Source organism: Phascolarctos cinereus, unplaced genomic scaffold, assembly GCF_003287225.1.
Source record: "Phascolarctos cinereus isolate Bilbo 61053 unplaced genomic scaffold, phaCin_HiC Scaffold_5;HRSCAF=322, whole genome shotgun sequence".
Classification (NCBI taxonomy): domain Eukaryota; kingdom Metazoa; phylum Chordata; class Mammalia; order Diprotodontia; family Phascolarctidae; genus Phascolarctos; species Phascolarctos cinereus.
In genome coordinates, this window is record NW_027555958.1 from 100,733,860 (window position 1) to 100,760,019 (window position 26,160).

Below are 26,160 nucleotides of genomic sequence, written 5' to 3' on the forward strand. Positions count from 1 at the left end.
GAATGTGTAGAGGAAATATCCACATATTTGAAATCATGGAACTTTGAAATGTGGAAATAAGTTTGAAATAATGTTTTTAAGTTATATCTATCTACATCTGTATCTATATATCTATATCTGTATAAAATATATATGTATACATATATATATATATATGTATATATATATATATTCCAGCTAAAGGGGAAAAAAAGGTGCCAGCTAATATCAAGATATAGCTGGTTGTGTTGCTATGAGCCATGGCAGTCTATTTTGTACTTCTCTCCACTCCCAAAAAGAATGTTGAACTTTGTTTTCCGAAACAGCCAAAGAAACCATGCAAAATGTTGCAAAGTTAGCTCATTGTCCTCTTTCTTAGTGTTGTTAGCCACATCCTTTAAGTTAATTTCAATAAAGCTTGTATTCTGTCTTCAAATATGACATAAAAGACTGCCTAATGATTAAAGTCAGCCACTAAAATAAAAATTAAATAAAAAAAGACCAAGTTAAACAAGTTATTAGACTATACTGGTTGTTATCTACCTGTAGGTGCACATATATATTTGTTATAACAACTCATTAATATACTAATTTACACATATAATACACATCCTCTTTCCCCAAATAACTATAAGATCTCAGTAGCTTAGACCAGTATTTGTGAAGGCCAATGTAAATTAGTGAAGTCTGAATGACAAAATATTTTAAAGAATGTTGAATATTATAAATATTAAATATTTCAAAGAAATGCCATTTTGAGACTATAAAGTACACACATTGAGCAAAACTAGATTAGCAAAATTATCGGCTAATAGAGGTTCCATATAATAGTTGCTTTTATGAATAGATAAGAATGATTTGTCAATCATTTAAGGCATTAGAAATTGCTTAAAAGAGGACAGGGAGAAAGGAACAAGCACTTAAGTGCCAGGCACGGTGCTAAGCACTTTACAAATACAATAGCGCTGCAAAGTAGGCACTATTATTATTATTACTATTTTATGATTTAGAAAACTGATGGAGACAATTAAGTTATTTGCCCTGGGTCAAACAGCCAGTAAATGTCTTAAGCTGATTTTCTTCTTAGTTCTTCCTGACTCCAATGCTTCATCCAGCACCACCTTGCTGCCCCAACAGTTTTCTGTTGTTCTTTGTGTAATCTCATTCATGTCATTAATCTATTTAGAAAATATTTTATTTGGAGCTACTGCTTTAGTGCATCCTCATCTGTAATATTAAGTTACTAGAATCTGAAATAAAAAAGGTTATATTTTGCATATCATAAAATTTGACTATCAAGGTTAATTATTGGATAACACTGATGGCTGTTTTGTCCTCTAGAGGTTAAAAGGAGGTTCTTCAAATTTTGACATTTTGAAAAAGGATTGCTGTTTTTAACCTTATCCAAGATCTGTTTAGCAAATGACATTATTAGCAGCATCTCAAAAGTTAAATGAAAGCCATGTAAATGTTAGGATTATGATAACTTTTGTCAGAAGTGAACTAAACCATGAAATATCTCGAGTGATAACATGGCATCATACTTCTACTGTATGCATGATAAAGACTCAGTTATTATGGTGGTAACCATATTGGTTATAATACATGGTAACCAATATTTTAAGGGCTTACTGCTCGTTTAAGTGCTTATTATCTTTTCTAAAGTCTTACACTGAGACTTCCTTGTGGTGTCGTGTGGACCCTTGCTTCTTGAACTCTAGGCCAACAGAATGCAAGCTCAAACAGGTCTTATAAAGCTATAATGGAAAGCGTTAAGTGTAGGTCCAGGGGAAGATTATATGTCTGTTACATTTGGACCAGCTCAGCTAAATCCACGGAGGCTTATCTTCAGAAAGTTGGCTTCAGAGTGGTGAATTTTTCAGCTACATCAGTTTATGAAAACCACTTACTGAGGTATGTTGAGGCTATAATCAGAACACTTGAACAAGAGGAATAACCATTCTAGTGAAATCACAGCTCCTTGAAGGACTAAAGCCATTTTCGTTTTCATATATGCTCAGTGCCTTTGTACAAAATAATCCTTGCATTTGGGTTCTCTCTTTATAAAGCTAGCCTGTGCTATTTCCCCCAGAAGTTCCATGACTAAGTCACAAGTTGAGGTTGTGCTTCTATAATCTTAACAATCATTCTTAGAAATCACTGCTAGGTAAATCTGATGGAATTGTGCTTCATGACTAGTAGAGTTTAGTAAATATTTATCTATTGAGCTGTATTAATTTCCATGTTTTGGGAAGCATTTGTCACTCAGTCCTATTAAAATGCCAAGGTATTGTGTCTACTAGTGGGTAGAATTACTATGATTATAGGATCATAGATTTAGAGCTGGGGGGGGAACTCACAATTTACTCCAATCCTCTCATTTTACAGATGAAGAAACTGAGGCCCAGAGGGGTTAAATGACTTTCTCAATGTCTCACAAAGCTGAACTTGACAGAGGTGGAATTTGAACCTGGGTCCTTTGATTCCAAAACCATTACTTTTTCTGCCACTACCATGTTGGCTCTCTTTAGAATTGATGTTTAAAGTAAAAATCACTTTCCCAAATCCTTTATTATTTAAGGTCTATGAATTTTGACTAGATAGCTTTCTGATCTTTGCCAGATGCATCTATTTCTAGAAAATCAGTACCTAAAAATTCCATCTTGCTTCATCTGTTTCAGTGGAAGAGGCAGAGAATGTGATGAAATTCATGAATGAAACAACTGCTCAATGGAGGAATTTGTCTGTGGAAGTGAGAAGTGTCAGGAGCATGCTAGAAGAAGTCATTTCTAACTGGGACAGGTACAGCAATACTGTGGCCAGTCTACAAGCCTGGCTGGAGGATGCTGAAAAAATGTTAAACCAATCAGAGCATGCCAAAAAGGTAAGCTGACTTCATGGAGTTGAACATTAATTTGCAAGGAAAAATAGTGTAGGGTAATTATTCATATTTATACCCTGCTTTAAAGTTTACAAAGCACTTTCCTCACAATCCTCTGAAGTAGGGGATTGAGATAAGGACAAGGTGTGTCATTTAATGGTAAAGGGAACTCCCAAGGTAGGAAATTCTCTCTTACCAATGCATTTAGGCATTTCCTATGCAATTGAGTCTTATTAAAAGTTACCCTTAGATCTCTGAGAGGTTGTGACTTGCTCAGGGTGACAGAGCCAGTTTGTGTCAGCAATTGACTCCAGGCAGTCAGAATTTTATTAGGTACCTACTATGTGTCAGGCAATTTGCTATGTGTTAGAAATACAAAGAAAGGAAAAAGATAAACCCTGCTCTCAAGGAGCTCCCAGTCTAATGGGGAGGAAACAAGTAAACAACTATGTACAAATGAGATATATCCCAGGTAAATTGGAAATAATCAATAGAAGATAGGTGCTAGGATTAAAGGGATCAGAAAGATTTCCTACAGAAGATGGGATTTTAGATGGGACTTGGAGGAAGCCAAGGAACCCCAGGAGGTTGAGATAAAGAGAGAGAGCATTCCTGACGTGGGGAACATTTAACGAAAATGCCCAGTCGGGAGATGGAAGGTCTTGTTTGAAAAAGAGAGAGGAGGCCAGTGTCACTGGATTGGTGGGTAGTAAGGTGCAAGAAGACTGAAAAGTAAGAGGAGTACAGTCAGGAAGGATTTTGAACCCAAAAGAAAGGATTTCATATGTGATTCTGAAGTGATAGGGAGCCGATGGAGTATATCAAACTCATTTTTACTAGAGTAAACATTAACCCAGTTACATTATACATGTACTAGTACTGCTTAATTGGCATGTGTATGTCTGTCTGGTTGTACTTCTGAACACATATAGCAGCATGGGATCATGGGATTTAGAGGTAGATGGGGTGGCTAGACTAGATAATGATTAAAGTTGGAAAGAGTATTCTATTTGGCACCAGGAGACCTTGCTAGGTTCAAATCCTAGCTCTAACATATATGTGACCCTGGTCAAATCATTTAAATCTCCCTGACCTTTAGTTTTAAAGATGAGGAAAAGGGCCCACAAAGATGAAATAACATGCTTAGAGTCAGATCCAGAAGATAGCAGAAGGAAGATTTGAAGCCAGCTCCTTAGGATTCCAAATTCAGCTTGCAGTATTCTGCTTTAGGTTAGTTACTTTAATTAATGGAGAAATTAAAAAAAAAAAAGCAGTTAATCTCCTTCTCAATATACTTATGTCCCAGTCTTCATTTAAAAAAAAATTTAAGGCAATTGGGGTTAAAAGGTTTTTTTAAATTTTTTTTAGGCAATTGGGTTTACCCATTCTTCATTTTTGCATGTAAAAGAGCATTTGCAGTTAATGGCCATTCTGCTAATAATGGGCCATGCCCATGTAGTGATTATCTCTTCTAGGTCCTTAAATACTTTAGGAGGAATGGGAATCAAAAAGCTTGAGTTGTAGATAATTCACTTCACTTTTGGACCTCAGCATCCTTGTCCATAAAATGAGGTCTTTGGACTAAATACCTTTGGACTATCTACCTTCAAAGTGAAGTTGAACTTATACTCTCTCCACCCTTTCTTGGTTGAAGGTCCTTCAGGTGCCACCTTATCCATCAATCCCTAATTTTCTATCTAACCTTTACCTACATATTCATCCATCTTACATTTAAAATTATTTCTCTTAAACATTCCTGGAAAGCTCCCCCTTCTGCGCTCTGACTATTGACTTCCTTGGCTTACTTTAAGTCCTAACTAAAATCTCATCTTTTGCTGGAAACCTTCACCAACATCTCTTAATTACAGAGTTTTCCCTCTGTATTATTTCCTATTTATGTTGTATATAGCTTGCTTTGTATGTATTTGTTTGCATATTGTCTCCCTTACTAGACTGTAAGCTCCTTGAGGGTAGTGACTGTCTTTTGCCTCTTTTTGTATCCTCAGTTCTTAGCACCGTGCCTTAGGCACTTGATAAATGTTCACTGATTGACTCTTTATTTCATATTGCAATATCTCTATTTTGTACTTACTATATTTTCACTGGAATCAGTTACTTGGGTGAACATATTCTTCTCCCACTTTCAAATTCTGAACTTCTTAAGAGTATAGCATGAATTACATCTATTTTGAGTGTTCAGTGCCAACTCTGTGCCTTGTACACAGCAGGCTTTTATATGTTTGTTGAATTTGAATGACTATTTTGGTTTGCCATAGCAGATAAGTTGGCATGTAAAATATCACTCTAAATTTGTCCTCTAAGCTTATGTATGATATAGGCAGAGCAAATTTACACATCCTCTGATGTGAATCAGTTTTCATATAGATGCCATGTTTTTGGGGTAGCTAATGATGGTAGAGTTTCCATTCCTATTCCAATTAGGGCTGTTCTGATAAGGTGGCAGTGTGCCAGTCAATGTCATATGTGTTGAAGCTTTTGTGAAGTGAATCCACCAGAAGCAGAAATGTTCTCTTCTATTTATGTAGGGGAACCTCCTACACACAGGTTATTATTAAAATAGATTTTAAAAGACTTAAAATGCAAGTGAGTTATATTTGCCACCTTTTGTCCATTTGGGAGATTTTTAGTTGGCATAAAGGGGTAAAAACAAGTAAATTGAGAGGGGTATCATTGCCTTTATGTTAAGTATGTTATTCTGGACTCTCAATGAAGGAGGAACAACCTTGGGATGTACTGTAAGCATTCTTGACTCTTTTTAATTGTCATTTGATTGTATTTGTGATACAAACTAATCCACTTGGAATAATATTCAATTTAAAATTTTTAAATGACAGGTGGATCAAAAGTTTTCTCTAAACATTTTAAAAGAGATGAATTGCAGCTATCTAGTACGATGGATAGAACATTAGATGTGTAATGAGGAAGACATGAGTTTAAATCTGGCCCTAAAACACTTACTAGCTTGTGCAATCCTGATCAAGTCACTTAATTTCTTTCTGCCTCAGTTTCCTCATCTATAAAATGAGGATTTTCATAGTACCTACCTCCCAGTGTTGTTGTGGTAACGAGATAATATTTGTAAAGCACTTTGCAAAGCTGAAAGTGTTATATAAATGCTAATGATCTCTCTCTCTCTCTCTCTCTCTCTCTCTCTCTCTCTCTCTCTCTCTCTCTCTCTCTCTATATATATATATATATATATATATATATATATATATATATATATATAGTAGATAGAGCTCATTTTAGAGTGATTGAAATCCTATCTCTGACATATACTGGCTCTGTGATACTGAATAAGCCAATTATCCTGTCAGTGTTCTACTGTTTTAGTAAAGGGAGTTTCCTCAGCTGAGAATTCCCTATGGCAGTGAAATCATAAGTCTTGTCCTTATCCTGCCTTCCTGTTGTAGAATGCCACCTTGATAGTCAGTCAACAGAGTTTATTAAAGCTTACTATGTTCCTGGAACTGTGCTGAGCCCTGGACATACCAAGAAAAGCAAAAACACAATCCCTGCCTTCAAGAAACTCACATTCTAATGCAGACAATTATGAATATACAGGATCTATGTGTATATATGTATATGTGTGTGTGTGTGTATACGTGTGTATATATATATGTATATATATATATAGTGTATATATATATATATATAGTGTATATATATATATTATATATATATATATATATATATATATATATATATAGAGAGAGAGAGAGAGAGAGAGAGAGAGAGAGAGAGAGAGAGAGAGAGAGAGAGAGGGCACTAGAGAGGGGAAATGGAAGTGGAGGGAACAAAGAAACACCTCTTGAAGAAGGGGGGATTTGGGCTGAGTTTTGAAGGAAGCCAGAGAAAGCAGACAGCAGAGGAAGAACATATTTATCAAACATTTCCCCAAATTAAAGAGTCATAAAAAATCACCTATAATAGGTGATATTTATAATATATAGCATGATGTATTTATAATATTACTATACATATATCATCACCATCATAAGATAATATTTTTGAATACCTACAGGTTTTTTGTTTTATAATTTATAATATCATGAATTTTTCTTCAGGATTTTTTCCGAAATTTACCTCATTGGATCCAGCAGCACACAACTATGAATGATGCTGGCAATTTTCTTATTGAAACATGTGACGAGACGGTTTCCCGAGACCTTAAGCAGCAATTGCTTTTGTTAAATGGACGTTGGAGAGAACTGTTTATGGAAGTGAAACAAGTAAGTATTTCTCAACCATTTAAAATTGTTAGTATGATTGTCATATTGTGTTATGGTTTAAGAAGTGTTTTGTCATTTTTCTAAAGGGCATATCAATTGCTAAAGTTTGGCTTATATTTGCTTAGAATTGTTATAGGTTCTTTTCTATTCTAGTCCTTTTTGCATGCTTTATTGTGATGTGGAAATAACTTTAAAAGGCATCTAGAAGGCTATTCCAGTGGAGCATTAGGTATGGAAAGCCCTCATAAGCTGGAAAGACTTTGAGCACTGGCCCAAAAATAGATATTCTTCTATTAACCAACCTATCTAAATTCAGCATTCATCCTCAGAAGTTTGACCACCATCATGAATAAAATATTTTGGCCACAACACCTCTTCAAACTGTCTGCTAAGTATGCCCAGGTTACAGTCTAAATAGGTGATGAGGATATCCAGAGTTGGTAGGGACCTGCTTTCTGTGGAGAGAATAAGGGAACATCTGTACATTGGAATATCTCAAGCCTAGCAAAGACTGACAGGACTAGCTGGAAAGAGTAAGCCTGGTGGGCAATGATATTTACACCAAGATCCAAGCTTATGCATAGAAAGCTAGGCAGATATCAAAGCCAGCAGTTCAGAGAGCCAACTCATGGGGCAGCTAGGTGGTGCAGTGGATAGAGCACTAGCCCTGGATTCAGGAGGACCTGAGTTCAAATCCAACCTCAGGCACATAACACTTACTAGCTGTGTGACCCTAGGCAAGTCACTTAACCCCATTGCCTAGCCAAAAAAAAAAAAAGGCAGCTCATCTAGAAAACTAATCACGGAATTGAGAAAATGAGTCTGAAACCAAAGGCCCAGAACTCAAGGAAAGCCATAAGTTTTAAAATCTGTAACAAGATTTAGCAGAGGGACAGCACTAACAATGTTTCTCATGTGAGCAGTCCATGGCAGCATACTAGCCATGGCCCCTCTAATCTGCGCTATTTGCAATTGTGGGATGAGATAGCATGAATGAAACCATATATCTTCTGAAATAATGAAGAAATCTTCATTTGTATTTGGTTACCACTTTTTCCTCTCAGTTGTTTTGTTTCAAGGACACTAGAAATATAGGCATATTAGTTTAAATTTTAGAAGGAGATTAAGGTGTTTTCCTTATCCAAAATACCCTTACCTTTAAAATTGGCTTGATTTGCCTCTCTGGTAAGCTCTTAGTTTTTATATGTGTTACTTCTCTTCCTCACCCATGGATAGTAGTAAATTATTGTCTACTCCAAATTTAAACTTCTTTAAGATAAATATCAGAATTGGAACTGTTCATTTTTTTAAATGGAACTTATAAGAGATTAATGGTTTCTTCAATCTCTGTACAACAGTGCTTTGATAATATTGCACTTTTGTATTTTTCTTGCAGTATGCTCGAGCAGATGAGCTTGACCGAATGAAAAAAGAATATCTAGATTATGTTACCACATTGTCCGTTTTTACCGCTGAAGCCAATGGAAAACTTTCTGAGCCTTTAGATGTTTCTTTTCTTAATGTCAAGATGTTATTTCAAGATTTAGAGGTAAGATACTTTTTTGTGACATGAAATTTCAAACTCAATCTAGTCTTACACATATCTCCAGTCCTTCTCTCCCTCTGCCCAAATTTGTCATAAAATAACTCTTTAGCCTGCCTTCTAAATTTCTACTTCCCATAACTGTTTTGATAATAACCAACCCTGGAGAAATTCCACTATCCATCATGTATTCTTTCATTCCTCAGCTGTCAAATGTTTCTGGATAAAAAAGTCATGAAATTCTATCAAAAAGGTCCAATAATCCATCCTTACCACTCCAAGGAAAGTATTCCAATCCAAAGGTCATCAAATGACCTTTGAAATGCCAAAGTCAGTGATCTTTTTTCTGCACTTATCTTTTTAAATGTAGATTCAGCGTTTGACACTGTTGAGCATCACCGCCTGGTTACCACTATTATTTTCTAGAGCTTTCATGATCCTATACTCCCCTGAATCTGTCTGTCTCTGTCTCTTTCTGTCTTCACTTAGCTATTCTTTTTCCTACTTTCCCCTTTATGTATATGTTCTTCAAGGTTCGGTCCTCAGCCTACGTTCAATGCATTCTCTCATTGTGATCCCACCTATCCTTACTAATTCACTTATCACCTCAGCGCAGTTGATTCCTAAATTTATATCCATAAGCCAGATGTTCTTAATGTCTTGTTGTATCAGTGATCCCTTCAACAGTCTGGTGAAACCTATGGACCCATTTTCAGAAGAACGTTTTTAAATGTATAAAATGTATAAAACATATAGAATTAAATGTATAAAACACATAGAATTATAAAGAAAACAGATTATATTAAAATATAGTCGTTATTGTTATTATGACATCATTTCCCTTGAGTGCCCAACACTGCTAGATTCAATTAAACAAATTCCTTCTTAAGCACCTGCTATGTGTGGAGTGCTGGAGGAGATATCTAATTTGGATAAGAAGTTTTGGCCCTCACTCTTTATCTGAGGATGTTACACCAAATTAGCCATAATACAGGATAAAGTAATCCAAGTAGTGCAAAACCAAGTGCTTAGCTATGTGACCCCAGGCAAGTCACTTCACCCTGTTTGCTTCAGTTTCCTCATCTATAAAATGAGCTGGAGAAGGAAAAGGAAATCAGTCCAGTATCTTTGCTAAGAAAACCCCAAATGTGATCATAAAGAGTCAGACACAACTGAAAAACAGCCACCACCACACCAACATACAGGGAAGGCTTTGTGGAGATGCCATTTATGTTGGGCGTTAAAGCAGGAGTTCAGTAGGTAAAGGGGAGAAAGGACATTGTAGGCTTAGGGAGCAATATGAAGAAATGCATAGAGGAGAAAAACATGATATGTGTTGGTCTGGGGGGCAGTGTTTGGTTGGAGTGCAGAGTATGAATAGGGAGTAGTATGAAATAAGGCTTGAAAGTTAAAGGGACATTAGACTGTCAAGCATCCTGAATGACATATAAAAGAGTTTGAACTATAATTGATTGCCAAATAAAGAGGCACTGAACATTTTGAGCAGAGAGGTGTCATGATTGGATTTATGGATTTAAGTGAGGATGAGTTTGACAGAAGCTTGAAGGATAGATTAGACAGGGGAAAGAACATATATGGTAAGAGCTTTAAGAGTCTATTGAAATAGTCTAGACAGATGGTAATGGATGTTGATTCAAAGTTGGTCTCTGTGGGCATAGAGAGGAAAGAATAAGTTCAAGATGTATTGTGGACTGAATCAACAGGACTTAGTGACTTATTGCGTATAGATAGTACCAAGAATCAAAGCTAACACTAAGGTTAGCTCAATGCTTTGCATATAGTAAATATTCAATGGTTTTTTTAAAATTAATTCTATGTTTTGGATGATTTTGTATGTGTATGTATGTATATGTATATGTATGTATATATGTACACACACACACACACACACACACACACATATATATACACATACACATAGACACATTTTACAGCATGTTGGTTTTTAAAATAATATGGCAAGTGCTATAAAAAAGATTTATTTTATATGCACCTAATCCCTATGGGTTGATTATTTGTTTTTCAAAGGAAAAAAAGTATGGGGAGGTTTTTTAAGCTAAATTGAGAGAGAACTTTATTTGTTGTTGTTGTTGTTGTTTTAATTTTGTTTTGTTTTTGCGAGGCAATGGAGGTTAAGTGACTTGCCCAGGGTCACACAACTAGTAAGTATCAAGTGTCTGAGGTCGTATTTGAACTTGGGTCCTCCTGACTCCGGGGCCAGAGCTCCAACCACTGTGACACCTAGCTGCCCCTGGGAGAACTTTAAGTATGAACAGAGGCACAAAGCCTTTGCCTTCTGCATGACTCTAGAAAGAACCTGCTGGCAGCTATTGATCAATTTGATTTTTTTCCCCAGGGACACTAAGAAATGATGAGAAATATAAATAGCTTCAAATCTAAAGCAACCACAAACTCCCTCTAATAAACTATGCAGAAACAAAAAATCTGTTTTGAAGGCCTTGTAGGTTGGAAGACTTAGAAGATGACTTTAATAGAATTGCTACTGTTGGGGGTGTAGACCATTCAAGAGGTAAAAGAGGTGGTTTTTTGAAGGCCTAAGACTATTTTCTGAACTTGGTATTACTAGATTTAATGATGTACATTTTTTTTAAAAATTCAAATGCCTGGCATATATATGTATACGTGTGTGTGTGTAAATACATATATATATATATATATACATATATATATGCATATATATAAAACCTAAATAAAAATGGAATGAGTATAAAAAAATTAATGGTTTGTCATTTCCTTTTCCAGCTCATTTTATAGATGAGAAAACTGAGGCAAACAGAATTAAGTGACTTGGTCAGGGTCACACAGCTAGTAAGTATCTGAGGCCAGATTTGAACTCAGGAAGATGAGTCTTCCTGATTCCAGGCCCTACACTCTATCCACTGGGTCACCTAGCTGCCTTGTACAAAGTAGTTACTAAATAAATATTTGTTGAATTCAAATAAATAGAAATGGATACTGCCTAAATATGAACCCTTCCACAAGCAGTCAATAAAAAAAGCATTAATTAAATTCCTATTATGTGCGAGGCACTGTGCCAAGTATTGGGATTACAAAGAATGAGCCAAGGAGGCAGCTGGGTGGCGCAGTGGATGGAGCACCACCCTGGAGTCAGGAGCACCTAAGTTCAGATCCAGCCTTGGACACAAAGCACTCACTGGCGGTGTGACTCTGGGCAGGGCGCTTAACCCCAATTGCGCCACATAAAAAAAATGCTGAACCAAAAAAAACATTAATGGGACAGACAAAGAATGAATATAATCAGTGGAGATAAAAAGAATCCTAATAGGGGAGATGAGGAGTACAGTTAATAAATCTGCATTTCAAAATTATACTTCTTTAGATAAAGTCACATACTTTAGTAGTAATTGCTTTTAGTTATTCACTTTAGTGGCTTAAATGTAGATTTCACATTCTAAAAGTACACTTCAAGAAAAAAAAAGAAAATTTTTATATATTGCCTCTACATGAATGTAATAAATGATAGCCTTTAAAATGGGGAGGAAGGTTGTCTTCTAAAGTGTTCATTTTAAAGATTGTTATTGGCATTTACAAAAATAGCTGATCTGCATATATTTTAGAAATATAAATCCTATTGCAGCTAATCTGAATGTTTTCATAGTATGAATAACAATTCGTAGTATTTAAATCATAGTATTCATACTTCTTTGGAGATATAATATTTTTGTTTACTGATTGATTGACATGAATCTCAGCGATGAGTGATTGTGACTATAAATGAATGATTGTCCCCAGGACCTGCACAAATTTCTTAAATGTGGAAATCTTTATAAAATACATTTCTTCATTTCTATGCTTAGAAAAAGCTGAACAGTACTTGTATCCCTCATATTAATAGAAACAGTTATTTCCTACTAATGATTCCTAGTAATGATTCCTGACAGGATATTAAGCAGAAGATGCCTGGGATGGAAGCTCAATACAAGATTATCACAAGGACAGCACAGCTTATTACAAAAGAGAGTCCCCAAGAAGAAGCCCGCGAAATCCTTGCAACCATATCTGGACTCAAAGATCAGCTAAACAAGGTAATCCATGAGGTTTTTGTTTTTTAATGACATTCACAATGTACAGAAAAAGGCAACTACAATTGCTTTTGATCTGTTTTTTATGATGTTGACCCACAGTGCCAGTGAATTCATCATTAAATAAGGATAGAGGTTTTTTGTTTCTCTCTGACTCTTTCTCTCTCTGTCTCTCTCTTTCTCTCTCCGTACATATATATATATATATATAGATTTTTACATACATATATGCACATTACCTATGTATATTTGTATATCACATTCTTGTAGCACTTTAAAGTTTAAAAAGCGATTTTTCCCATAACATCCTTGTGAGATCTATAGAGCAAATGTTTATATATACATACATATATGTATATGTGCATGTATGTATGTATATGTATACATGTATGTATGTGTGTGTATATGTGTATATATATCCATTTATTTGTAAAAATTACATTCCTAAGAACTTTCAAAAATAAAAGCACAATTATAAGGCACATTTATACAATGTTTTAAAATATGCAACATTCTTTACATATAATAGCTTCTTTTATCCTCACAAAAACCCTATGAAGTAGGTGCTATTATTATCCTCATTCTACAAGAGAGGTAACAGAAACTCAAAAACGTTCCATTTAAACCAGGGTCACCCAACTATTAAGTGCCAAGCAGGACCTGAGCCAAGGTCATGTTATATTTAATCCCAGGTCTCTCTTTAATATTATACCATGCCTTACAAAGACAACTTCTCCAAGCCTGAATCTTCCACATTTGTCAGTGGATGCCCAGGGCTTAGCACAGCACAGTGCCAACATTGTTGTTGTTGAGTGTTTCAGTTATGTCCAACTCTTCATGACCCCATTTAAAGTTTTTTATCAAAGCTGCTGAGTAGTTTACCATTTCCTTCTCCATCTCATTTTACAGATGAGGAAACAGAGGCAAATAGGGTTAAGTGACTTGCCCAGGGTCACACAGCTAGTTGAACTCAGAAATATGAATCTTCCTCACTCCAGGCCTAGTACTCCATCCACTGAGCCACCTAGCTGCTCCCCTTACCCTTAGTAGGTATTTAATCAATTTAATGCAGTAAACTTTATTATATTGCCCTTAGTGGGTATTTATTAAAGGTTATTGAATTGACTTGTTGAAGAAACAATTGCCTCTATCAATTCAGAAGCAACTAATAGCTTTTTAAAATTTTATAAAAGAAAGACCCTTGGAGGAGCAGGGGGTAGGGAATGAATGTAAGTGTAGACCGCAGTTTCTCCACCCTTGGACTGTAGAGGATACCCAAGTCTGGCTTGTTTCTGGATGAGACAAAAGTGTCAAGAACCCTTAGAATTCTCTGTAAGATATATTGGGGATCTTTAACATGCTTGGTTGTCATTCATTCTGCTGTTTTTGTGTCACTGAGCTTGTCTTAGGACATAATCTATTATACCCTATGATATTACCAAAAACAATGCAAATACTTTTCTTCCTTCCCCGTTAGACTTTGAAAAAAGTCTCAAAATCAGAATAGTTTTTGTACTTTATAGGATTTTGAATGATAAGTTATCAGTTAAGAATAATATTAATAGCTAACATTTATGTTGGGCTTTAAGGTTTGCAAAGTGCTTTCCTTATGTTATCACATTTGATCCTCACAATATCCCTGTGAGATAATTCTATCATTATCCCCATTCACAGAGAGATTTATATGGTATTAAAACAGACACTTGGAAAATAGAAAAGTAGGAAGATCCCTGATTCAGAATCGAAAGACCTGGACTCAAATTCTAGTTCTACTATATCCTAATTTTGTGACACTGAGTAATTTATTTAATCTGTACTTATCTGTAAAATGAGGATAATGATTCCTGAGTTGAGGTTCATAAAAGATAAAAATTTTGTAAATTTCAAAGTGTTTCGTAAACATCAGCTGTGATTGTTATTTTGTTATTATTATTAATACTACTATGACATATACCCATAAGGAGCACTTTCTATTTCTTTTGGGATATTTATCCTTCATTCTTCAAACTCTGCCACAGTAGACATGTAATTCACATTTCAGTTCATATTAATCTCAAAACTTAGTACATGAAAAAGAAAGCTATTTATAAGCAACCACAACCAAAAAGTTTCTGCTTATGAATGCCAAGTTTAAAGAACAGAGCCTCTCATCTTTGATAATTTTCATATCTTATCTATGTACTCTGTAACATACATACTATATACCTCTACCAAAAACAAACAAACAAACAAAAAACAAAACGGAAGCCCTCCTACTGGTCAGTCCTGTTTGCTTTCCTTTTACTTGGGATCTGAAAAGAATTAGTGATTTGCTGACTGAATGATAATCAGGGAGATTCATTGATGCTGGAGGTTTCTAGCTCACTCTGTTGTTTAATTCACATTTATCAGCAATTCAATTCAATTCAATTCACATTTATCGGCAAATAACTAACCATTCATTTAAATCCTAACCCCCTGGATTTCATAGTATAATGCCTGTATTTTAATTCAGGGAACTATACAAATCCCTTGAGGATCACATGAAGGTAAGACATTATGGGTTTGTAAGTGCCAGCTTGCAAAATTGGTTTAAGGTAGTAAATAAGGAAAATGTTATAACAAGGTGACTACGAGATTTCCTCCACTTTGGCACATTGCTATTGGATGGAATTGTTGTCTTTGTCTTTTTGAAGGTCAAAGAATGTTACCCTGCATTACTTTATGAGACTCAACAGCTGCTGATTCCACTGGAAGAATTAGAAAAGCAGATCACACTCTTTTATGAGGCACTTGAGAGGATCAATGAAACTATGTCACTCCTTGAAAGGGAAGCACAAGCTACCACCCTTTTTAAACAAAAACATCAGGTAAGGAAAGCTGCCGTTTACTTGCTTAAACTTGAGTTTAAAGAGTTTAAACCAGTGTAGTTTGCCATTTCCTTTTCCATCCCATTTTACAGATGAGGAAACTGAGGCAAATAGGGTTAAGTGACTTGCCCAAGGTCACACAGCTGGTTGAACTCAGGATTATGAATCTTCCTCACTCTAGGCCTTGAACTCTATCCACTGAGCCACCTGACTGCTCCCCTTACCCTTAGTAGGCATTTAATCAATTCAATTCAGTAATCTTTATTACTTTGCCCTTAGTGGGTATCTATTAAAAGTTATTGAATTGACTTGTTGAAGAGACAATTGTCTCTATCAATTCAGAAGCAACTAGTAGCTTTTTAAAATTTTATAAAAGAAAGACCCTTAGAGGAGCAAGAGGCAGAGAATGAATGTACTTGTTTAAAGAACAACTCATAGTATTTCTAAGGAGCCCAGACCCCAAGATACAAAAGTAAAATTAATGACATTCTCTTGGGGGGTAGTTTAAACACTCCCAAACTGTGTTTTGCCTCCTTAACAAATATGGCTCTGTTGGACCATTGTCAGTAGAACATGTATTTGAGTCTCCTTTCCACTGTCGAGGGAGCCATTCATACTTATTCTCTCCTCAGCTTCCTTTTGCTAATCTGAAATAGGCCATGGAGAAGATAGTCTTTTTATCCTGGAATCCAAAGAATAAACTCAGGGCTGTGGCTTCATTAGTTCCTTGTTCAAACCAATTAAGTTCATAGGACCATAGATTCAGAACTGAATGGTATCTTAGAGACCACTGAATCCATCCCTTTCATTTGACAGATGAGAAAATTGAGGCACAGAGGATGAAAAGTGACTTTCTCAGGTCACAGTGTTTCTAAGTTTCTGAGGCAGGATTTGAATGAAGGTCTTCCTGATTCCAAATCAGATACCCTATTCACCATTCCACATTGCCTCCACATTAGACAAGAAGGACATTTATGCAATATATATCTACCCTACCCTTTGCATAATAAGTAGGATACAATTGGAACATTAATCCAGATAAAGTCCTTAACTTTTTGCAATTAGTTTGCATAGTAAAGATTTTGAAAAAGAATGAGGAAAGAAACATATGCCATTTTGTTATAGTGTGTGTTTGTGGCTAGTTAGAGCATAGTTCTGACTAATTTTTAATAATCTTAAGTGGAACATAATTAAGAAGACAGTATTGCTTATAAAGGGCTTTAAAAGCCCCAAAGAGGATTTTATATTTGATCTTGGAGGTAACAAGCCACTGGAGTTTATTGAATGGAAGAGGGGTAGATAGAAGGTCAGACTCGTACTTTAGAAAGATGACACTGATAGCTAAGTAGAGGATGGGCTAGATTTTGGGGGGGAAGATCTGGAGATAGAAAACCAATTAAGAGGTATAACAATAGTGCAAGTGTGAGATATGGAGGCGGTGTCAGAGAAGAGGGGTTTATGTCCGAGAGATACTGTAAAGGTAGAATCAACAGGACTTGACAACGGATTGGATATAGGGAATGAGAGTAAGAGGTTGAGCATAACATAGTTTGTGAGGGTGGTACCCTCAACAGTATTAGAGTGGTTAAGAAGATGAAAGGTTTTGGGGAAAAGATAATGAGCTCACTTTTTAATATGCTGAGAATATAACGTCTGCAAGACATCCAACTTGAGAAGTTCGATAGTCAGTATAGGTGCAAGAGTGGAAGTGAGGACAGAGGTTTTGTTGTTCTTCAGTCATACCAGTCATGTCTGAGTCTTCATGACCCCATTTTGGGTTTTCTTGGCAAAACAAGGTTTGCCATTTCCTTCTCCAGTTCATTCTACAAATGAGGAAACTGAGGCAAATAGGGTTAAGTGACTTGCCCAGGGTCACAAAGCTAGTAAATGTCTGAGGCCAGATTTGAACTCAGGAAAAGGGGGCTTCCTGACTCCAGGCCTAGTACTCTATCCACTGAACCATGTAGCTTCCCAGGAGGGAGGTTAGGGCTGGATAAATAGATCTCAAAATCAACTTCATAGTGACAGAGTTGATCCATCAGTTCAGGTTTCTTGAACAGATACTGTTCATGGAGGGTGAGGTAGGCTCTGAATTAAAACATACAATTTGTCACGCTAAGTCAGCCATCATAAAATGTACTTAGGATGACAAGCTGTATTTTTTATTGTCTCATTATAAACACACCTGTCTTCCCTAAGAATGTTACCCCTCCACTGAGCATAGCTAATTATTTTATTTAATTGGTATTTATTGAATGAAACCCTCTGTCAACAGATAGAAAAAAAAAAGTACTTCTAGGGCTTAGCAATACTTAATCTAAGTCGAGGTTCTTAACCTTTTGTGTGCTATGGACCCATTTAAGCAACCTGATAAAAACCTTCAGTCACCTCCTCAGAATAATGTTTTTAAAAGAATAAAATACTTAGGATTATAAAAGAAAATCAATTTGTATTCAAATAGAGTTATCAAATTTATAACAATTTATAACAATGGACCTAGGTTAGAAGCCCCTGATCTGAATGAATTCCTTGACAGAAAAGATCACTTGGGTGTCTAAATCACTCAAATGCATTCTTTTCATTCATGACTTTTTTCATCCTTAGATATAGTCCCATTTACTGTATCAGCAAAATAGTTATGAAATCCTTATGTTATGTATGCCACAACCCAATTAACATGTAATAGTATATTTATAACATAATTCCTATCCGATTTCCCAAATCTTTGGAGGAAAAAAAAAGTGTTGTTTTTTTTTTCAGTTTGTAAAGGCAAAACTCAATAACAAAGAGATTATACCGGTCAGATTTGCATGTATTTTACAAAAAGAAAAATCAAACTCATGCATTTATGAAAAAGGTTTTCAAAGCCTGTTACATATGTTATTGCTAATTTGATCATCACAACTAGTAGGGTTATCCCCAATTTACAGATCAGGAAACTGAACCTGAGAGAAGTGAAGTGACTTGCCTAGAATCAATAACTAGTCAGATATACCCTGGCAGAGCTACCTTGCCCTCCCCCATCAAGCAGTTTGGATTGATTGATATATAATAGAGCCACTAGAGAGAACTTCAAAGACCTGAAGGCCCTGTTGCTCATCTACTTTTGAAAGCACAGAAAAATACAATTGATTCCATGAGTCTCTGATCCCCTGGGCACAATCTGCCTTTATTCTGCAGCCTGTTAGCAACAATGAGAGATTCTTCAGTTTTTATAGTACTATGGGCATGATGGCATGTAAAACACATTTTCTGCTTCTTGTTATTTCAGTCAACTTCAACTTACTAAATTAAAAGACCTTTCAGCACTTTATAATCTGATGTGCAGGTTAATTTTAGTAGTGTCACTATCATGACATTAGCATGAGCCCTGTTGGTTGCATGAAGCCAGAAATTAGGTGGTTATTATAATTTTGATTCTCTGTTTGATTCTTTTATTCTATTATTTCCACTATAGCGTTAGATCAGATGTGAGGATATGATATGAGACAAAGGTAAGATGTCAAAAAACCACTTTTGACATCTGATCTAAAATGGAGCAACTTTAGTGATTGCTGAATCCTTTGATTAAAAGATTGTTTCTTAATAATTTATTTTGAAAATGAAATCTTTTAACATTGATTAATCTATATCCCTTTGATAACCTAAAACTGAACAGTTTCTTGTTCTTTTGTAATATTATTGGGTTTTTTTTCCTTGTAGGAGTTGTTATCTCATCAAGAAAGTTGCAGGAAGACTTTGACACTAATTGAGAAAGACAGTCAAAATGTGCAGAAATTTGTGGCCTTGAGTAAGGTGTTAAAACACTTTGATCAGAGCATGCTGCAAAGGAAGGTTGCTGAGGTTCATGTTGCTTTTCAGGTAATTTATTTTTTCTGGTTTAAATTGCCATTTGGGAAAATGTTGGTGAGAGAAAGGCAGAGAAGAATCTATTATTGATTATGCCTCTGGTTTTCTCTTTCTTTTTTCTTTTCTTTCTCTCTCTCTCTCTTCTTTTTACTACTGCATGGAAAAATCAATATATTCCACTACATATTCATAAGCCTCAAAAAGAAGTTACCTGTATCATTATTTCTGTTTACTTCAGGGTCTGTGATTGCATTAAGGCTTCCTGTTAAATATTTTATTAAAAACATAAATACTTAATTGGTGATGCCTACATAGACACAACATGCTGCTTTCATTTTTAAGAAAAATAATTTTCTTTTGACTTTGTTATCAAGAATATGGTAAAGAAAACTGGTGAGTGGAAAAAGCACGTAGAAACAAATAGCCGTTTGATGAAGAAATTTGAGGAGTCCAGAGCAGAACTGGAGAAAGTTCTCCAGATTGCCCAGGCCAGCATAAAAGAAAAAGGGGATCCTGAAGCACTTCTGAAGAAACATACGGTAAATTACATCCTTTAATGTACATTCAACATGAGCCATATGGGCAGGCTTTTTTTTTTAAATTTTAACTGGACCTGTGATTTCTTTGTTTTTGGAAAATTCCAATAAGGGAAATCCCTTTACCATGCAGATTGACACCAGCTCAGTAATTTGCAGTCATAGCGAGTTGTCTGGCATACTGAGAGATTCAGTGACTTGCTCAGAATCACACAGCCAGTCTGTGTCAGGAACAAGGCTTGAACCTACATTTATCTTACTCTGAGGCCAGCTTTGTATCCAACATACCACATTCCTTCTCAATGTAGATTGTCTAAGATAAAAGATGGGACCAAAGAGTATTTTCATCTAATCCTGAGGGAAGATATGAGGAGTCCAAAGCAGAATTGGAGAAAGTCTTACAGATTCTAGCCAAAATAATGGCAAATGTTGATTTCTCATTGACTTGTTATCATACTTTGGAAAGGTGTAATTGATTCAGGATCAGAATCTTTAATGACAAGTTCATAGAAAACAAAATGTAATGGAGAATATAAAAACTGTAGAGATTAATAAAGATAATTCAGACCTTCTGACTTGCCCCTTATTTATCTAAGCAATTAAAAACACAAAAGAGTTCTTTCTAAATGGATAATTTCAGATTTATGGAAAGATCTTTCGATTGCTTAAACTCTAACAAAATGAAGCAGATTGGTAAGCACTTAAGAAGGCATGATATCATATGACATTTGTGGGATATTGAATGACCTTCTCCCAGTGTTGAAACAGGCTATTATTTATCCTTAATAAGCATGAAATGAAAACTAATAGTATTATTTCTAAATGAGAATAATTTTGCTGAACTCTTTCCACTTTGAAGGCATGCCCTGGGTGCTGTTAAATCAGCAGTATGTATCAATGTATTGGCAGATTGGTCAACCCATGTCTATGAGTGATGTTGTAAATCTGTGCAATAATAATTCTTGTCTGGGAGACAGAACAAAATTTATTAAACAAAAATTGAAAAGCATTATTTTTGAGAGTGGGTCTCCCAGGCTGGAAGTGAAGCAGCCACTAATAGGTACACGCTCATCACTAATTGATATGGACTTTTGATCTGCTGTTCTGTTTCCCACTTTGGCCAGATTCCCCCTCCTCAGGCTTCCTGGCAACCCCTTGCTTTGAAGATTCACCATATTCATGCTAGTATTAATTTGGACAGCTGATTAACTTAGCACACTACAGCTCAGAATTCTAAGAGATCTACCAGTTTCAGCCTTCCCCAGTAGGGAGAGTTATAGTCACTGCTTAGCTCACAAGTAGATTTTTATATAATTACCTCCTTTAATTAGTGTATATCAGTGTTGCTGTCCCCTTTCTTCCAAAGTAAATGTCATGAAATGATTGTGAATGTATTAGTAAGCTATCTTTTTTTATCTTTTCTTTTGAGGGATGGGGCAAAAACCCTTTGGGGGAATGCTTACATTTAATGGAGCATGAGGGTCTTCAGTATAAGTTAATGTCAAGAATAAGATTGTAAATTCTAGCTCTGACTTTCTTTTAGCTTTTTCTGACTGGCCTTTAAAAAAATAAGTGTAAATGATATGACTCACTGTCATCTTAAGCTTATAGGTTAATAATCTCTCCTTATCTTATTAACTATGACTGCTCCACTGATGTGCATACTTTCTAATCTGGGAATTGTAATTAATCCCCCTCCCAAAAAAAAAGAAATACAAAGTATTAGATGAATTCTAAACATGGCAGCTACTGAATCTTAATTGCAGCTAAATAGAAATTCAACCCTTATGTGAACTAGTGTAGAGCTTAAGCTAGCTCATGTTAAGAAACTTTATTACTTCCTTAAATAACATTTTATGATTACTTTCATATCAACTGGTTTCTGTATTAACAGCAGTAAATAGATGGAGCTCTTAATTGCTTTCTTCCTCCCCACAATCCCCACATCAGGAGTTTTTTAGTCAGCTGGATCAGAGGGTACTAAATGCCTTCCTGAAAGCTTGTGATGAGCTAACTGACATCCTCCCTGAGCAAGAACAGCAGGGTCTACAGGAAGCTGTTAGAAAACTCCATAAACAATGGAAGGTGAGTAATTATGTGAAAGAAATTCCATTTGCCATGATTGAAGAGTATTAAATCCATTAAATCCATTAGCAGCAGCACCAAATTTCACTGACAAAAGTATGCTATCAAAAATATTTAGGAAACTGACACAAATATAGAAGACCCTGAACCACTCACTCCCCAAGAGGTAAGTGATTAAAGGGTATATGAGCAACATTTTTTAAAAGAATTGCAAACTATAAATGAACACATGACAACAAGTTCCAAATTACTAATATTGAGACAAATGCAGTTTTAAACATTTCTGGAAGATTTCACATCACACCATTCAAATTAGAAAAGATTGTAAAAAAATGTTAATAGTTAATATTGGACTATGGAAGAACAGTCACAACAGTGCAGTGTTGCTGGAGTTATGAAGTCGCACAGCAATCCTGGATATCAGTCTGGAATTATGCAAGAAATGTGGCAAAACTGTCTATATCATCCAATCCAATGACCCAAAGATGTGGCATATATCTCAAGAAAATCAAAGATAGGAAAAAAGTCAAATACATGCCATACAGTAAATAGAAACACTCCGAAAAATTTTGCTAAACTTTTCTTTTTGCATCATTTACATTTCCCACTGCATTCCTCCCCCTGTCCAAGAGAGCCACGTGTTATAATAAAGAAGAAAATAAAAAAGGAAGAAAAAAGTTCAGTCAGAATAATCAACATATCTGATGTTACATGCAGTTTCCACATCCAAGTACCTCAGGATATTCAGGACCCTTTCTAGCTGGAAAATAAAAAACAAATTACTTTCTATAGCTTGCTATTTCAATTCAAATCTCTCTCATCACAATCACCATTGTTGCACTCCCTTGGTCTTCTTTGTGAAATGTAGGATCTCCAAGGAGAAGCTCCCTATCACTTACTTCACTTAAAGATAGACGTGGAGAAAAACAGATTTCTGGCTTCAGTAGAAGAGTGCAAATCAGAGCTTGGTCGAGAGAACAAGTTGGTGCTACAGGAAGGCAGTGAAAAGATCATTCAAGAGCATAAGGTATGTCTCATGCACCACCAAGTGGACATTAGTGGAATTTTGTGGAATTCATGCAAACTGATAGTCTGGCCTGAGACTGAAATCACAAAATGGCTCAATTTTCCAAGGGAGAATACTTTTGTTTTCTGTACAAATGCAGACACCTTTTTGCAGCTTCCTGTATGCAATACTAATCGTGTCAGCTATTTCTCATTAGATTTTCTTCAGCGACAAAGGACCCCATCATCTTTGTGAGAAAAGGTTACAACTGATTGAAGAGCTCAGTCTGAAACTTCCAGTCCGTGACCCTGTTAGGAATACACCGGAGAACTGTCAAGCCACTCTCAGAGATCTTAAAGCTATGATTGATAGCACTTATAAGAAATTGATGGAAAACCCAGATAAATGGAGAGATTACAAGACTAGGTAGGTATTTCTTGGGAGTTGGACAAAAGTTTTAATAGAACAGTTCTAACATAGTGGCTATATTAATTTTGTTGTACATTGACCAATTGTTTGTAAAAAAAAAAAACCAACACATTTTTTCTGTTGCCTATAATGTCCAAAGGATTGTGTTTGGTGTTATGGGGAAATACAAAAGTAGATAATACACAAGGTTTTCCCCCTCAGGGAACTTACAGTCTGATTAGGGAAGATGACCTAAGATGTACAAAAAATAATTATGATATGACATGAATTTCATTTTATTTAATAAACAGGTGAAAAACAGGTGTCACAATTTTAACTTTCTTATGTATATAAATATTGCTATTAATAGACTGTAAAACTTCCAGTAGCTCCATTAATGCCGCATTGTAGAACCACTTATAGCATGGAGGTGCCCCCAGTTCTTCAAGGATACATCAGAAAAGTATGGCCATTTGGAAAGAGTTGGGTGGGCCTAGTGACAGACCATGTATCTGTTGTCCAAGGACCATACTAGCTACTTTTGAGGTGGATCGTCACCATGCTGGCTGCAGAGTATTGACTGCTTTAGTGACTGCACATCTAGGAAAAGCCTTTTTGGAACACGTAGAAAGTTTGTGGCCTATTACAATAGAAAAAGTACACACCCTGATGAAAATCATAGGTTCTCAAAGTACAGGAAAAAATACTTCTATGTAGCACATGGCATTGACAATACTTTGTTATCAGGCACTTGACCACCAGAGGTAGTGAATAAAAGAAGCATACTATAAAGAGGCCTTAGCATGCCTTCCAGTATGGGGATTCTGGACCTGCCATTCATTGTCCAGGAATTCTCTACCCCCTACAGGATTTGAGGGCAGGCTTCTCAACCTTCTAGGGCCAGTTGAAATAGTGCTTCTTTTTTGGAATAATCCTCCACCCAGTGTTGTGAAGATTAAACAAAATCAACTTGTCTGACCCAATTCTGGGTGATTGAGATATGGGAATTCCAGGAGTAAGGCTAGACCCAGGCCCCAGGGCAAACCTTCACCTGAGCAAGACACCAGCACTGACAGCCTATTTAACCACTATTAACCCAAACCATCCTCCTTGCCCTCCAATAGCAAGGTCAACTTTGTTAAAAAGAGACTTTTCTTTTCTTCAGAGGACATATTTATTGAAGTGTTGCTGAATTTGGGGGATTTAAAAAAAGTAATATCTGAATAATTAAGTACTTATGTACCACTATGACATCCTTTTTTTTCTCTTCATAAGATGATGATTATATTGTTTTAGATTTTCTGAACTCTCATCTTGGATATCTGCAAAAGAGAGAGAGTTGCAACTGATGAAGCAGGAAGCCAAAGATACTGCCACATACGGAAAGTCCAAACTTGCTGCAGAGGTTAGTTCCTGCCCTGTATTTATATAATATCTGAAGATTTCCTTTTTCTTTTCTTTTTGCTTGATTAGATGGTACAGCAGTAATCTTTTTTACTTTTTATATGTAACTACTGGCAGTATGTGATGAATGAAAAACCTGAGAGACAGAGTTTCTAAGTAATTAATAATCTACTTATTAATTAGGCTAGCTAATAATAAATAAATTGATGGTCAGTGGTTTTTAATCTGCAACTAAAGGCAAAAGACAAGGAAAGCCTGAAAGCTTTAAATAATCCTTTAAAGGGAATTCCCTTGACAACTGAAAATCAGCCTTGATTGGTGGACATTTAATGAGGAGGCGGACTAGAAGTCTTCAGCAATTCCTGCTGAGAATGTGGCTTGATCATGAGATTCAGCCTGCTCCTGCAATCTAGACTGGGGACTCTATCTCCATTCAGACCACTCTGGTTGGTTTTCTTCTTTGTGATCTGGATCACCCTAAACTCTAATGGAGGGGTGCAGGGATAGGGGCTTTTGTTGTAGGAATCTGCCTAGATTGGATTTCTGTTCATACTCTAGAGTAAAGTCTCCTAGTTGGGTGGGATCAGGTCCAAGATTGAAGAGCATGTACCTTGAGAGCTAAGACAATCTCATCAATTAGTCATATCTTTCAGAGATTGACTCATTACAGGGGCTCCATCTTAAAGGAGGAAATAAAGGAGAAATGTGTGAATCCTAATTTAATAATTGATTATTAATATAATAGTAAAATAATTCCTCTCATAATGTAATGATAGGTATAAGTTAGAATACTTAGGGGACTTCCTCTGAGAGTTATTTAAATTATGTATATTATTTGGGTGGCTTTTCCTAGTTTTCCTACCAAAAAAGGTTAAGAATGATTTTTGTGTTGTGCACAACTATCGAGTGAAGCTGCTTCATGAGGACGTTAGGATTTGGTTCTGCCCAGGGATAGTTTTCAAGGTGGGTCTCAACAGAAGATTTGTGTGTACATGTAAATATTGCAACAGAAATATAAGAGAACAATATTACACAAACCAAGTGTAGTATAGGCAATAAAGATTGATGTCTAGATGTACAAAGATCTACAAACTTCTCTAATCCAAGCACGTTATTTTTCAAAAGAGGAAAAAATTGCTCAGGGAGGGTAAATCTCTTGCCAAAGCTTACATAGTAAGTCAGTGACAGAGCTGGGATTTAAATCCAAATTTCTTCAAATCAAGTAATTTCCTGCCCTTCAGATTTTAAAGTATTACAGAACTGATAATTCTGTAATACTTTA

The 26,160-nt window shown here is 35.8% G+C and overlaps 1 protein-coding gene across 1 annotated transcript in view; it reads left to right on the top strand.

Moving 5' to 3' along the window:
* Window positions 1–26,160, top strand: part of SYNE1 (spectrin repeat containing nuclear envelope protein 1) — a 560,807-nt gene that overhangs the window by 193,973 nt on the left and 340,674 nt on the right. Inside the window, 11 exon segments of the mRNA XM_078155071.1 lie at window positions 2,661–2,863; window positions 6,949–7,113; window positions 8,510–8,662; window positions 12,601–12,744; window positions 15,417–15,590; window positions 19,293–19,451; window positions 19,814–19,978; window positions 21,926–22,060; window positions 22,929–23,087; window positions 23,284–23,492; window positions 24,771–24,879. Coding sequence (XP_078011197.1) covers window positions 2,661–2,863; window positions 6,949–7,113; window positions 8,510–8,662; window positions 12,601–12,744; window positions 15,417–15,590; window positions 19,293–19,451; window positions 19,814–19,978; window positions 21,926–22,060; window positions 22,929–23,087; window positions 23,284–23,492; window positions 24,771–24,879 — 1,775 coding nt within the window.